At 37.7% G+C, this 12224-nt stretch overlaps 1 protein-coding gene across 1 annotated transcript; it reads right to left on the bottom strand.

The window, feature by feature from the left end:
* Positions 1-6385: 6385 nt before the first annotated feature.
* Positions 6386-9303, bottom strand: LOC144213067 (D(1)-like dopamine receptor). Its single transcript, XM_077741324.1, has 2 exons — positions 9228-9303; positions 6386-9087 (listed from the first exon to the last, which is right to left on the bottom strand). Exon 2 carries the CDS (start codon positions 8517-8519, stop codon positions 7152-7154), a length of 1368 nt encoding a protein of 455 aa, XP_077597450.1. The 5' UTR covers positions 8520-9087; positions 9228-9303; the 3' UTR covers positions 6386-7151.
* Between the last annotated feature and the right edge of the window lie 2921 nt (positions 9304-12224).

The raw sequence follows: 12224 nt of genomic DNA on the forward strand, positions 1-12224 counted from the left end.
AATGCCTTTTTTTATTATTAAACATCATAACCCCTAGTAATTTGTTACTCTGTAGATAAATGGTGAATTACAACCAATAAAACATGTTTTTCCAATTTAATATCCTGTTTTAGTGTGGGGGAGGGGGTTAAGAGGGTGGGAACAAATTAATTTGTATTTAGTTCATTTCTATGGGAAACATTTATTTGAGATACGAGCAAATTGACATAAGAGCTCAGTCGCGTAATGCATTAAGCTCGTATCTCAAGGTATGATTGTATAGACAACTGATTGCACTCTTGTTCACACCTATGGACAGTTTATAGTCCAGAAGTGCCCTTTTTTTGGTGGTCCGTTTTCAAAATATTTGAACGTTGCAAGGCCTGACGTGATATACTATCCTTTTATTTGTTAAACTGAAAATTATGCAAAAGAAAAAAATATAGTTTTTTTATTTTTAAAAAAGTGTATTCTTATTTGATGCTATTGAAATTTCATCTCCATTGCCAACATTTCCAGTTGAAATTATGCAAAAGGAAGAACACTCAGTAAGTCAAAGGCAACAAGAAACAAGAAACAAAATAATTTTAGTAAAAAGCTATTGAAGAACATTGGGAAAATATATGTCATTCTGAAAAGATTATTTTGCAAAGCAATCCAGACTTTTTAGGGGAATTTGCGCAGTTCATCAGCAACATGTGCATAAAACCGCAGTAGATAAAAAGTAATGTTTTGCAATAACAACTTGGTCAATGAAGGATTTAAACAAAAAAAATTTAAAGAACTCGCGTAGATCTTCATATCAGGCTGAGTGTCTCAGTTCACTCCGAAATGTTTTTGTAAAGAAAAGACAAATCCTATATTAACTGAGAATTACATCATGTCTAATTCTTCAGACAACCTAAAACGAATGGAGAGGAAACTTCCGATACCACCTGAATATAAAACAAAAATCTGAAGCCGGATATCACAATTACAAAGCAGATATGCAAAAGAAAAGATTCATACATATTTATTTATTTGTTATTACAGGAAGAGCCACATTAACTATATTTTGCTTAATACAATATTAAATCTGTATAGTCTTTGACATCAATTTCATGAAAGAACACCAGAAACAAGTAAATAAATATTCATAAATATTCAACGGCATCCTGCATTTTGGGCAAGAATGAAGGAGAATATAAACAAGCATTTGCTACAGTTTTCATTTACGATAAAAGCACTTGTGTTGGTCAGAAAAGCAGAAAAGTGACAATTTGAAAAAAAAATAACATCATATTCTAATGCATAATCCGCAAATCACTCTCATGTAAATACTGCCATTAGTGTGTTTTTCTGGTGTTAATTTAAAGGAGCCAGTACAACAAAATTCTGGTGCTTTACCTTTGGCCTTTAAGAAAGTGAGAAGTATTCCCTTGTTTTAAGACTGGCAGTCAAAAATTGTCGCTTTGCTTAGGTTGTCTAACGTCTGTTCTGATTGGTCGACATTTCTCTGTCACTATCTCCAAACTGGAGGGCATGTGGGATGATAAAAAGATACTTACTAGAGGGGGCTGCCGTCTGACATCCCTTGTCTTCCGAATCAGGGTTGTGATGTGTGCGCGAATGACTCATCAAATTATCAAGGTGAGGCCGGGGGGCTTCAACATACAGCCGAAATATACCAAAAAAGGAATTTTCTGTTTTAGACAACAATTAAAAAATATATGCAAACAGGCAAATAAGAAAATGGCAAAGCAGGGAACTCAGAAATTCTTCTTCTTTTTGAGTTGGGTCATTTGATCTAATGTTTTAAATTTATTTTCAATAACAAAAACAATATTCTAATTTGAGAAATTGGAAATAGATGACAAATATTAACTAAATTGGGGATTGAAATAAGGTAGCACAGTAGATAACAGGAAGAAAACATACAAAAAATACACTGATTAATTCAAAAAAAAATGTCGTCATTAGAGTGGGACCTCAGAAGAGAATACATAAAAATAAATGTCATTGAAATTTGATCCAATTAATGTTTCTCCATTTCATTGAGTTACTGCAGTCTGACAATATGCACTAATTTACCCAATAATAGAACAAAAAAAGTGTTTTAGCTTCTTTGGAATTCCTAACAAGTGGGAAATAAAAATGTAGGATTGACAGGATTGGATAAAAACTGACTAGAATGTGAATAGATGTTGGAGGACCTCTTAGCTAAGTCAAGCAAATCAACTTCACAGTTTTACAGTCATCTGGCATTGTACAAAATGGAACAAAAACATTGAAGGTTAAATACTGCCAACTGGGAAGATAGACATTTGATGGTGAGGTAATATACCACGCACAGTAATGTGGCAAAATGACTTGTTGTGTACTGCAAAACATAGAACCTGCAATAAAAACATACACAAAGATCTCCCACTGTGGATGATGGAAGGATATTTAAGATATTTCCAAGTTTTCTCTCGTGTCAGGATTTATTAGTTGTAAGTTATTAAATGAACAAAACCACACCCAAATATAAAAATAAAATCTTAATCTCTTCTAAACGTTCTACAATGGCCTCGTGTTTCTAAGTTTCTATTCACTTTAAAAAGAACTGCATTAAGATCCCCTTAACATCATCTTTAGAGCATTAACAGTTCCTCCCGAAATATCGGCAAGCTTTGAATCAGTGCCATGAAACCAAATACAGCAGAAAAAAATTGGGCCTTGTCTGTTAAATATTAACTTTAATGGTGTTAACATCTGGGAGGCAGCTAAGGGAAAAAGTGAGTGAGTAGAGTGAGAAGGAGGAAGAGAATGTTGTCCGAAGCACTTTCTCCAGCATTCTCATTCCTCCTGACACACTGTGCACGTGCTCTGATTTGGTCTGACATCAGATCCTCCAAAATCGAGGGAGATATATGAAGTAGTGGCACTCAAAAGATAATTAGGGCTGTTTGAAATTGAAATGAGCTGACAGCAAATGCCTGCTAATCCATGTTCAGACAACAGAGCAGCAAGAGAGGAGGACAAGGCAGAAAGGACAATGAGCTGCTTGTGTGCCGCATATTGAACTACAAGCTCCCAACATTGCCCGCATGGACAGCATTGGATTTTCCAACACAGGAAAATCAAATGCCGCATTCAAGAACAATTGCTTTGTATCGGATGGTCTATCTCTTCCCGTGATTAGGGCAACCTTTTCAGCGAACACTAACAGACTATGAACTAACTTGGACCCAAACACTTTTGAATCAGAGAGATGTATTTGAGCTCTACTGCAAGAATACACCAATAGATCAACCCCAACTTTGGTATGGCTTTAATGTGTCAATATACCTTGTTTTCTTTCATTTTGGTGCTTTGTGCGATTTTGGTGACAGTACCACATTGTTCCTCCAGAGGTGCTAGTCACTCATAAACTAATATTCATTGATTTCGACCGTGTTAGTTTATGTGTAAGTAAAAGTCAAATGTAACCGTTCAAGAATGTTTTTTTAAAGCAAGCTGGGCAGTGGAGGCCAAAGCAACCTCTAACCCCAATCTAGGATGTTATTTAAACCAATCAAAGGGATTACATGGACAGATTAGGATTAGCTTTATAGTAAAGTGAAGACTCCCCAGAAAGTCAAGAGTTGGCAGTGAGTTCTAAAATAAAACGAACAAAACCCTTCATTTATTCATTCATTTTCTGAACCACTTAAGGGAAGTGGGAGGTGCTGGAGCCTATCCCAGCTGACTTCAGGCACCAGGCAGAGAACATACTGAATTAGTTGTCACCCAATCGCAGGGTTGACAACCATTCATGCTAACATTCATACCTAGTAGCAATTTAGAGTGTCCAACCAGCCTACCCTACATATGGGAGGATACCAGAACACCCAGATAAAACCCGCACAAGCCCGGGGAGAACATGGAAACTCCACACAATAAGGACCTAGCTGGGATCGAACACTCGACCCCAGAACTCTTGAAACCGGCACTAACTACTGGATCACATGGCCGACATAAACAAAGCCAAAAAAATTAAATACTAAATTTGTTTTCTATAATGAGCAACAACAAAAAAAATCAAAATGTTACAAGGCAATGCATGACTTGTTTTTTGTCATCAATTTTTTTTATCCAAAAACATTTAAAATGACCACTTTTTATTATCAAGATATTTCAGGAAACCAAGCTCAGTTGTCATAAAGAATTACTTTTATTGTGTTAATTACTACATGAAATTAAAATTTTAAAAAATATCAAAAATTACATTAAAATGTTCTCAAATAGTCACTACTGACTTGAAAATTGTTTTGGCCTTCCTTTCATGTTCACAGTTATGCGTACAAAATTTTGCCTCAATGATTTTTGCTCGGAATTTTAACCTGAGATGTTTGTGTTTTTGCGCTTAGGTCAAAATGAAATCAATTTTAATTTGGTTTCGTACATAAATGAATTGCAGCATTTCAATTAGAAATTTCTTTTGGCAATTTTCGGCAATTTAAATACTTTTTGCTACTGACCGTTGGGCTCGGTCTCTGTTCCTCGTAAACAGGGAGGGTCACTGTTACATCAAAATTCTAATTTATTAAGATTTTGTCTTCATAGAATCCCATACATCATTCATTAATCGTTTTTCAAATGACATTGATAAAGAACACCATATCATTTTACATTATAACAAGGGATTATAACGGCCATCAGAACATTACTTTGAACCTGTTTTATTGAATTTAAAAGCCAATGTCAATTGAACATTTTATGAGGAATAATGACATATTAAGCGCACTGATTGGTTGTTGTCACCAGACTGAGAACACAGCATGTTTCCAAAATTACTGGGAGATCTCAGCACGTCTCCAGGGTCAAACCATCTAAAAAGTCTAATAGTTACACACTTTGCGAAAAGGTCAGTCACCTTGATTGTGTTTAAAATTGAGTGCACTCTTCCTTCTTCATCATGTTACAGATTTATATTGTTTCATTTAGCAGATTTTCATACATATTGGTAGTATGTATTTGTTTTTATTTCAGAAAAACTTTGAATGTGAGAAGCGAAGAATCTGAAGCAGAAAATCCACCCCTAGTTCGAGATTAAGAGAGCAAGAAACTAAATGAAGGTAGAGGCTCGAGTTTTTTAATGAAATGTGGTATCTGGAATAGTCTTCTTACTCTATATATTACGAGAAAGGATAACAGGGAAGTCGATCAATAAATTTCTGGGACATTTTTTTTAAAAAGCATTCATGGTAACAATCTGGTACCGAGTGACCATTATCACAAACATGACACTTAAAAAGATTAAAGGTAACACACCACCCATCCTCGAAACCGTTGTGGGGGTTTCTGGAGCCTAACCCAGCTGTCTTCGGGAGAAAGGCAGACTACACCCCTAGACTGATGGCCAGCCACTCACCGGGCGCACAGAAAGACAAATGACTATCCGCAGTCCTAATCATACCACCACCAGAGTATTAGTCGAGTCCACGCCTGCCCGCATCAAAGTCACATGAGTGAACCTCTACATCAGTGTTTCCCAACCTTTTTTGAGCTGCTTGCATTGAAAAAAATCACAATCAGAAAATCTTTTAACTTAAAACTATATTACTCTATTAACAGTAGTAATTCTCATCAAAGTTTTATCAGCAGGAATCTCATAAGCCTCCAAAATTATTCCAAAATCGAAATTTACACCCTGACCTAATGTCACCAAAAGTTGATGTCTGCGGACCCCGAACAACCGCCATGTTTTTAATCATATCATTTTATGACTCCAAATATGACTTCAATCTCCTAATATTATGTTAAAAAAAAGATAGAGCTCCCATAGACTTTACATTGGCAAAAGTTGATGTCCTAGAAACCAAACAACTTCTGGGAGGTGTTAGAGAAAAATAAGCAGCAAATTGACTATTTCACAATTTGAATCTTGTAATAGTACAATCTGTAATTTAACGTTCATAATTTTTTATTTTAATCTTTAATACTGAGTCAGCGGTAGCTGAACCGCGAAGTAGCGAGAGAACACTGTATTTCTATTTTAATCTCGTTATTTTCGTTTTCATTGTTTTCTCTGAATATTCTACTGAACATTGCGGCACAGTGGTTGGGAAACACTGATCTACACCACGAGGCGGCAAACAAATACTGACGATCTTTAATTAGAGCAATTTAAACACTGCCAATCAAAGTAAGGACATTTTGTCTTTAAAAATCTCTATTGATTATTTAGTGGTGCGATTTTCACTTTCCTTAAATGGGAGGGATGACTGCACATTACATGTCACCAAAATCGCATAACACAAAGCCAATGGTAAATTTGAAACTGCAATGTAGGCACCTAGCTTCTTGTTTTTCTTCCTCGACAAATGTAAAAAAAAATCAGCATGTGTGCATTATAATTGCTGATGTGCAGTGAATCCCCCACTGTTGGCAGTCCAAACATTTTCATTGGCCCAGTACAACTTTTTTTTCAAAATTAACCTCTGTTCCTTAACACTAAGATTTCATAAAAGGGCACCAAAGTGCAGACAAATCAGTAAAAAGGGGACTTTTCCAGACAATATGGAAAGCAGCCAATAGGTAACTTTTTCAGCAAAGAACAAGAACTTTGTTAAACACAGAAAAAAATCACTGAAATTGTAATTATTAAATGACCAATTGCAAATACACACAAGTTCACTGTACATGGCTTTTTAGAGACTTTAGGCTGGTTAAATATTAACAAAATAAAATGTAAAAAAAAAAAAACCTCCTTTTTCCAATATAGTTACCAAATACGAGTGATTCTAACCCCGCAATACTAAATTTAAAAATCCACACTGACCTATAATCTTTTGGCTTCCTGCAAAGGTTTACTATCCAAAGAAAAAAGCCCTAATCTTACTGCAATTAGGAAACATAACAAGATGTCAACAGCATTAAACAACACATTTTACTAACATTTTTCTACATTTACTCTGCGTTATGTACTGTTAAAGGTCCATCTTTTTTTGCAGAATGTAACGTACGCATCTTAAATATAGAAAACAGCATCCATGTGAATGTGTGAATGGCAGCATTCACGCGTCAGAATTTTGCAGTGTGTTTGCGAGAGATAAAGTGCCTTTTACTTGGAAACATTCAGGGTTTTTTTTATGTAGACAGTCAGAAGGTCCTGCATGAATTAACACACTCACTATATCGCTGTCAGGCAAGATGTCTTGATCGAGTATTCAACAGGACATGTTATGCTGTCCATTTTGCGTTATGGGGTTGATCTTTTCCAAAGTGATCTCCATGTCACTGTCTAAATTGCCCGATACTGCCGGGTAAAGATTGTCCAAGGCATTGTTTACTACACCTACCTCCATCTCATCCATGATGCTTCCATCCAGCTTCTGTAACTCCTCCTCCTGACATAGGATGCTGTGGGGCATCACACAACCCACCGTATGTTGTCCCTCCTTTGGAATGTGGCTTTTTGGCTGGTACGCATCGGCGTTGTTGTTGATGTTGAGGATTTCAATGTTGTTGCTGCCGGGGCAGAGGCGGTGGCAGCCTAGCAGGATCGAGAAGGCTTTGCGGAAGTCGGCATTGAAGGCGTAGATGACGGGATTGAGTGACGAGTTGGCCCAGCCAAACCACACAAACACGTCGAAGGTGGTCGGGCTGATGCAATGGAAGTCATTTGCGTCGTCAGAGAGGTTGGTCTCGCAGAAGGGAACCATGCAGTTGAGGATAAAGAAGGGCATCCAGCAGCACACAAACACGCCCATGATGACTGAAAGCGTCTTCAACACTTTGGTTTCTCGCTTGAATGACATTTTGAACGAACTCTCACTTTCCATGGTGGACGTGTTGCCCATACTGCTGTGGCGGTTTTTGGCACTCTCTGCTGCCCTCTCTAGGGCAGATATTCTCCTTATCTGTTTTTGGGCGATGCGGTAGATGCGGGTGTACGTGACAATCATGATAGCCACGGGGATGTAGAAGCTGATGAGCGACGAAGAGATGGCATAAGACCGGTTGAGGCTGGAGTCGCAGTTGTCTGGTGGTAGCTCGGCTTGGTATGTTCCATTTAAATTGGCGTAGCTCGTGGTCTGAGCTTTGTGCCAGTTCAGTTGAACCGGAATGAACGAGATGAGAATGGACAGCGTCCAGGCCACGCTAATCATCAGACACGCCACTCTGGGAGTCATTTTACGCTCGTAGCGGAATGGACTGGAGATGGCCCAGTAACGGTCCACGCTGATCACGCAGAGGTTCAAGATAGAGGCGGTGGAGCACATGATGTCGAATGCCACCCAAACATTACAAAAGGTGCCGAAGGGCCAGAAACCTACTATCTCTGTTGCGGCCTTCCAAGGCATCACAAGGATGGCCACCAGAAGATCTGAGATAGCCAAGGAGATGACGAAGAAGTTGGTGACCTTGGAGCGCAGGTGCCGGAACTTGGTGACAGCAACGCATACCAGCGTGTTGCCCAGTAGCGTTGTGAAGATGAGGAGGGAGAGAAAGCATCCCGTCAGAAACCGTTTGGAGGAGTCACGCTCGAGTACCAGCTGTCTGCCGTCTTGAACCGTTGTGAAATTGTGATCCATTATTTCAGCGACAATTTATCCTGGGTGGGTGGGATTTTAGGGATCGGGGTGGGGAGGCGTGAGCCGTCACCCCATCACATCCCCCCGGCCCGCTCCAGCCACGCCAGGAAATTCTCAGGACCAAAAGGTCGGCCGTCCCCTATCCGCTTCCCCCGTCGCCCATAGGCACCAGGTCGAAACCGCCATCCTGGTTTTCGCCGTTGAAAAACTTGGAAACAGTCAACAATCGACTCACATTGGCCCAATCAGAAGCACGTCCCTCCATTACATGGTGCATTAAAAAATGCAAAAAAAGGCTGTTATTACTATACTGTCAACCTTCTGGGAAAAGTCCCCAACCAACTGTGTCGAGTCCTGGCTGCTCAGTCCAGTCATTAACCTTATATAGCACCTAGTCAATAACTGCTATCGACGGCTTTCGCAGTACATTTATCTGATTTGTTTAATGGTACTCCAGGCGTTTCCACTTGACTATATTGGGCCCCTGGATCGAAACCCACTGCTGCTGTCTGTTATATTCCTCAATGTCTTTCACTGGAGATTGGTAAAAGCCAGTCAGTGCTCCCACCTGGATAACAGTTTTAAAATAAAAAAAAGTCAGATACTTATATTATGAAAAAAAATTAAGTTGAAAGCACATGTTTTTTTGAAAGTGGCAGCCTGTCATAATCCTCCATCAAGGTCATTTTACCGAAATGACAGTCTTACCTTAAATGTTTCCTGGTATAGTTATGTAAATCCATCCATGATATAAAGATATTTGGGAGCGTGATGATGTTTTGGCTTGCATTCTTCGGCGTATATTTCAGCGTGCGCCTCGCACCCACGCGTACATTTGCGCTCCACCGTAGACAGACCTTCTTTTTAACGCTCCAATTATATTCCTTGTTCTTGTTATTCTTTGTTTATTTCTTTGTATTTTCGGCAAGGCGATCCTTTCTTGCTGTCTTGGTGTCTTGGAGGGAGTGGGATAAACTGTGGGGGGCTCACCGTGAGGTGCGCGTGTCTCTCTCTCTCTCTGCTCACTGCCGCACAATCCCACCATCCATGGGGGTGAGGAGGGGGGAAGAGTATGAGTGAGGAGGTGGAGATAAGGGCAAAAACAGCACAGAGGCACCAGTGTAATCTATTCCATTTATGACAGAATTTAGCACCTCAACTTTAATCATTACGCTAGCGTGAGAAACACACCACCCAACCATACTTTTATTGGCGATGTAACGACATTTTTAATAAATAAAGGTCATGCTCGCCCTTGCAAGTTCCGGCATACTAAGTCTCTCATTATATTCATGAATATGGCATTTGTTGTGGTATTCTGACTGCCACTAAAAGGGACTGTGATGCTACAAAGGCGCAAAAAGGTCTGCAATTAACCTGGAAAATAAAATGCACAATAGCGTCGTTTAGTGGAAATAAAAGGCATTAATATATACTTGTGGTTCAGAAAATGAAAAAAATCTATATAATATATATAAACAATGTTGTGATATATATATATATATATATATATATATATATATATATATATATATATATATATATATATATATATATATATATATATATATATATATATATATATATATATATATATATATATATATATATATATATATATATATATATATATATATATATATATATATATATATATATATATATATATATATATATATATCACAACATTGTTATTTACAACAAAATCATTATAACAAAGGTATCTATTATAAACAAATAGACAACAACTACAATACCCTTACCTTTCTGACTTGAATTAGGAGCTGCTAAACCTTAACCAAATTGTTGAACACGTCCCCTTTCAATTGTTACATTTCTGAACAAAGCACGTCCTACCCAACAGCACTCTCTATTGGTCACAGGACAACTCTAACATGTCCTGATGTAATTTCTAAACTCAAAATTGTACACCTTTATGTAACATTTAGAAAGAAAACAAAATACATTTTATATATATATATATATATATATATATATATATATATATATATATATATATATATATATATATATATATATATATATATATATATATATATATATATATATATATATATATATATATATATATATATATATATATATATATATATATATATATATATATATATATATATATATATATATATATATATATATATATATATATATATATATATATATATATATATATATATATATATATATATAGAATCAATTGATAGATCATCAATAAAAATTCATTCATCTTCCATACCGCCCATTTTCAAAAGGGTTGAGGGGGTTGCTGGAGCCTAACACAGGTGTCTTCGGGCAAAAGGCAGACAACACTCTTGACTGGTCGCTAGTCAGTCATAGGGCACACAGAGAGACAAACGACCATATGCACTCACAATCATACTGCCACCAGTGGGAATCGAGCACACACTTGCCCACCCCAAAGACAGGCGAGTGAACCTCAATAGCACGAGGCAGCATCAGTTAATTATTATTATACATTATATTAGGTGTGCCCTAGTGAAGAGTTAATGCAGTTCTTGGATCAAGGGACATAAATGGTAGGCAGGTTGAAGACTCTAAATTGCTCCTTGGTTTGAGTGTGAGTGTGAATGGTTGTCCTTCTCCTTGAGCCCTGCGATTGGCTGTCCGACAATTCTGAGTGACCCCTTCATGGTGCCCATAATTGGCTGGGATAGCCTCCAGCACCCTCCGTGGCCCTTGTGGGGATAAGTGGTAGAGAAAAATAATTAACACCAGTTAATTATCTGCTACCATCCAATGAATTTATAGTTTAGCATTCAATTGTTTTTTGGAGGAACTTTCCCTTCGTGGATCCATTCACTCCTTTGGTTCCTGTTATGCCTATAAATTCAGTATTTTGATAGCAAACCTTTGACTTAAACTTATTTTTGTGATTTTGTAAAACCAACCTATAAGATACTGTCTATTTACAAAAGAAAATAAAAAGATAAAAGAAAACCCTTGTAGGTGAAAAATAAAGAATGCACTTTTTCTTTTAGTAGTTTCACATTGTCACAAAACACAATTTATTTTGCTGTCCATAAAAATCAGTCAAGATGTACAGTGTTCCCCCGATACTTTGCGCTTCAGTTAACGCAGACGCAGAGCTTTGCAGATTTTTTTGGGAAAAAAAATACAAATATTACAATGAAACAACATATTTTACAGTTTATTCTTGTTATAACATGAATTTCACTCTCTCTACCCGTATTCTATATGTTGTACTGTATATAGGGGGTAAAAAATGCGGGGGGGGGGATTGAATTCAAATTAAGCATTTTGGAAGGGAAATCCCTACTTCGCGGAAATGCACTTATCGCGGGTGGTCCTGGTCCCCATTAACCGCGATAAGTGAGGGAACACTGTACTACATTGGCAGGGGAATTGAGAACAATGCTTTGAAAGCAGCTGGTAGTGAAGGACTGTGTAGATGTATGTCAATTATTGTGCATAACCTTTTAAACACAGATTATCCTATTCCAGGCTTTTGCTTATGTGTTTCTATGACGTTTCATGATTAGGCACGTGTCATGAGAAGTGTGGGTGTGTATGCGTGTGTAGTTGACTATGTTTTGTAAAAGAGTGTAATGCATGTAGACAAGCCAAGTGTAAGAAGCCTGGCAGACACAACGCCCACATTTCCCCACAGCTCGGAGCCAGGCTATGCGTGCAGCCACCCAAGTT

The sequence above is a fragment of the Stigmatopora nigra genome, chromosome 19, assembly GCF_051989575.1.
Source record: "Stigmatopora nigra isolate UIUO_SnigA chromosome 19, RoL_Snig_1.1, whole genome shotgun sequence".
In the NCBI taxonomy this organism is placed as follows: Eukaryota; Metazoa; Chordata; class Actinopteri; order Syngnathiformes; family Syngnathidae; genus Stigmatopora; species Stigmatopora nigra.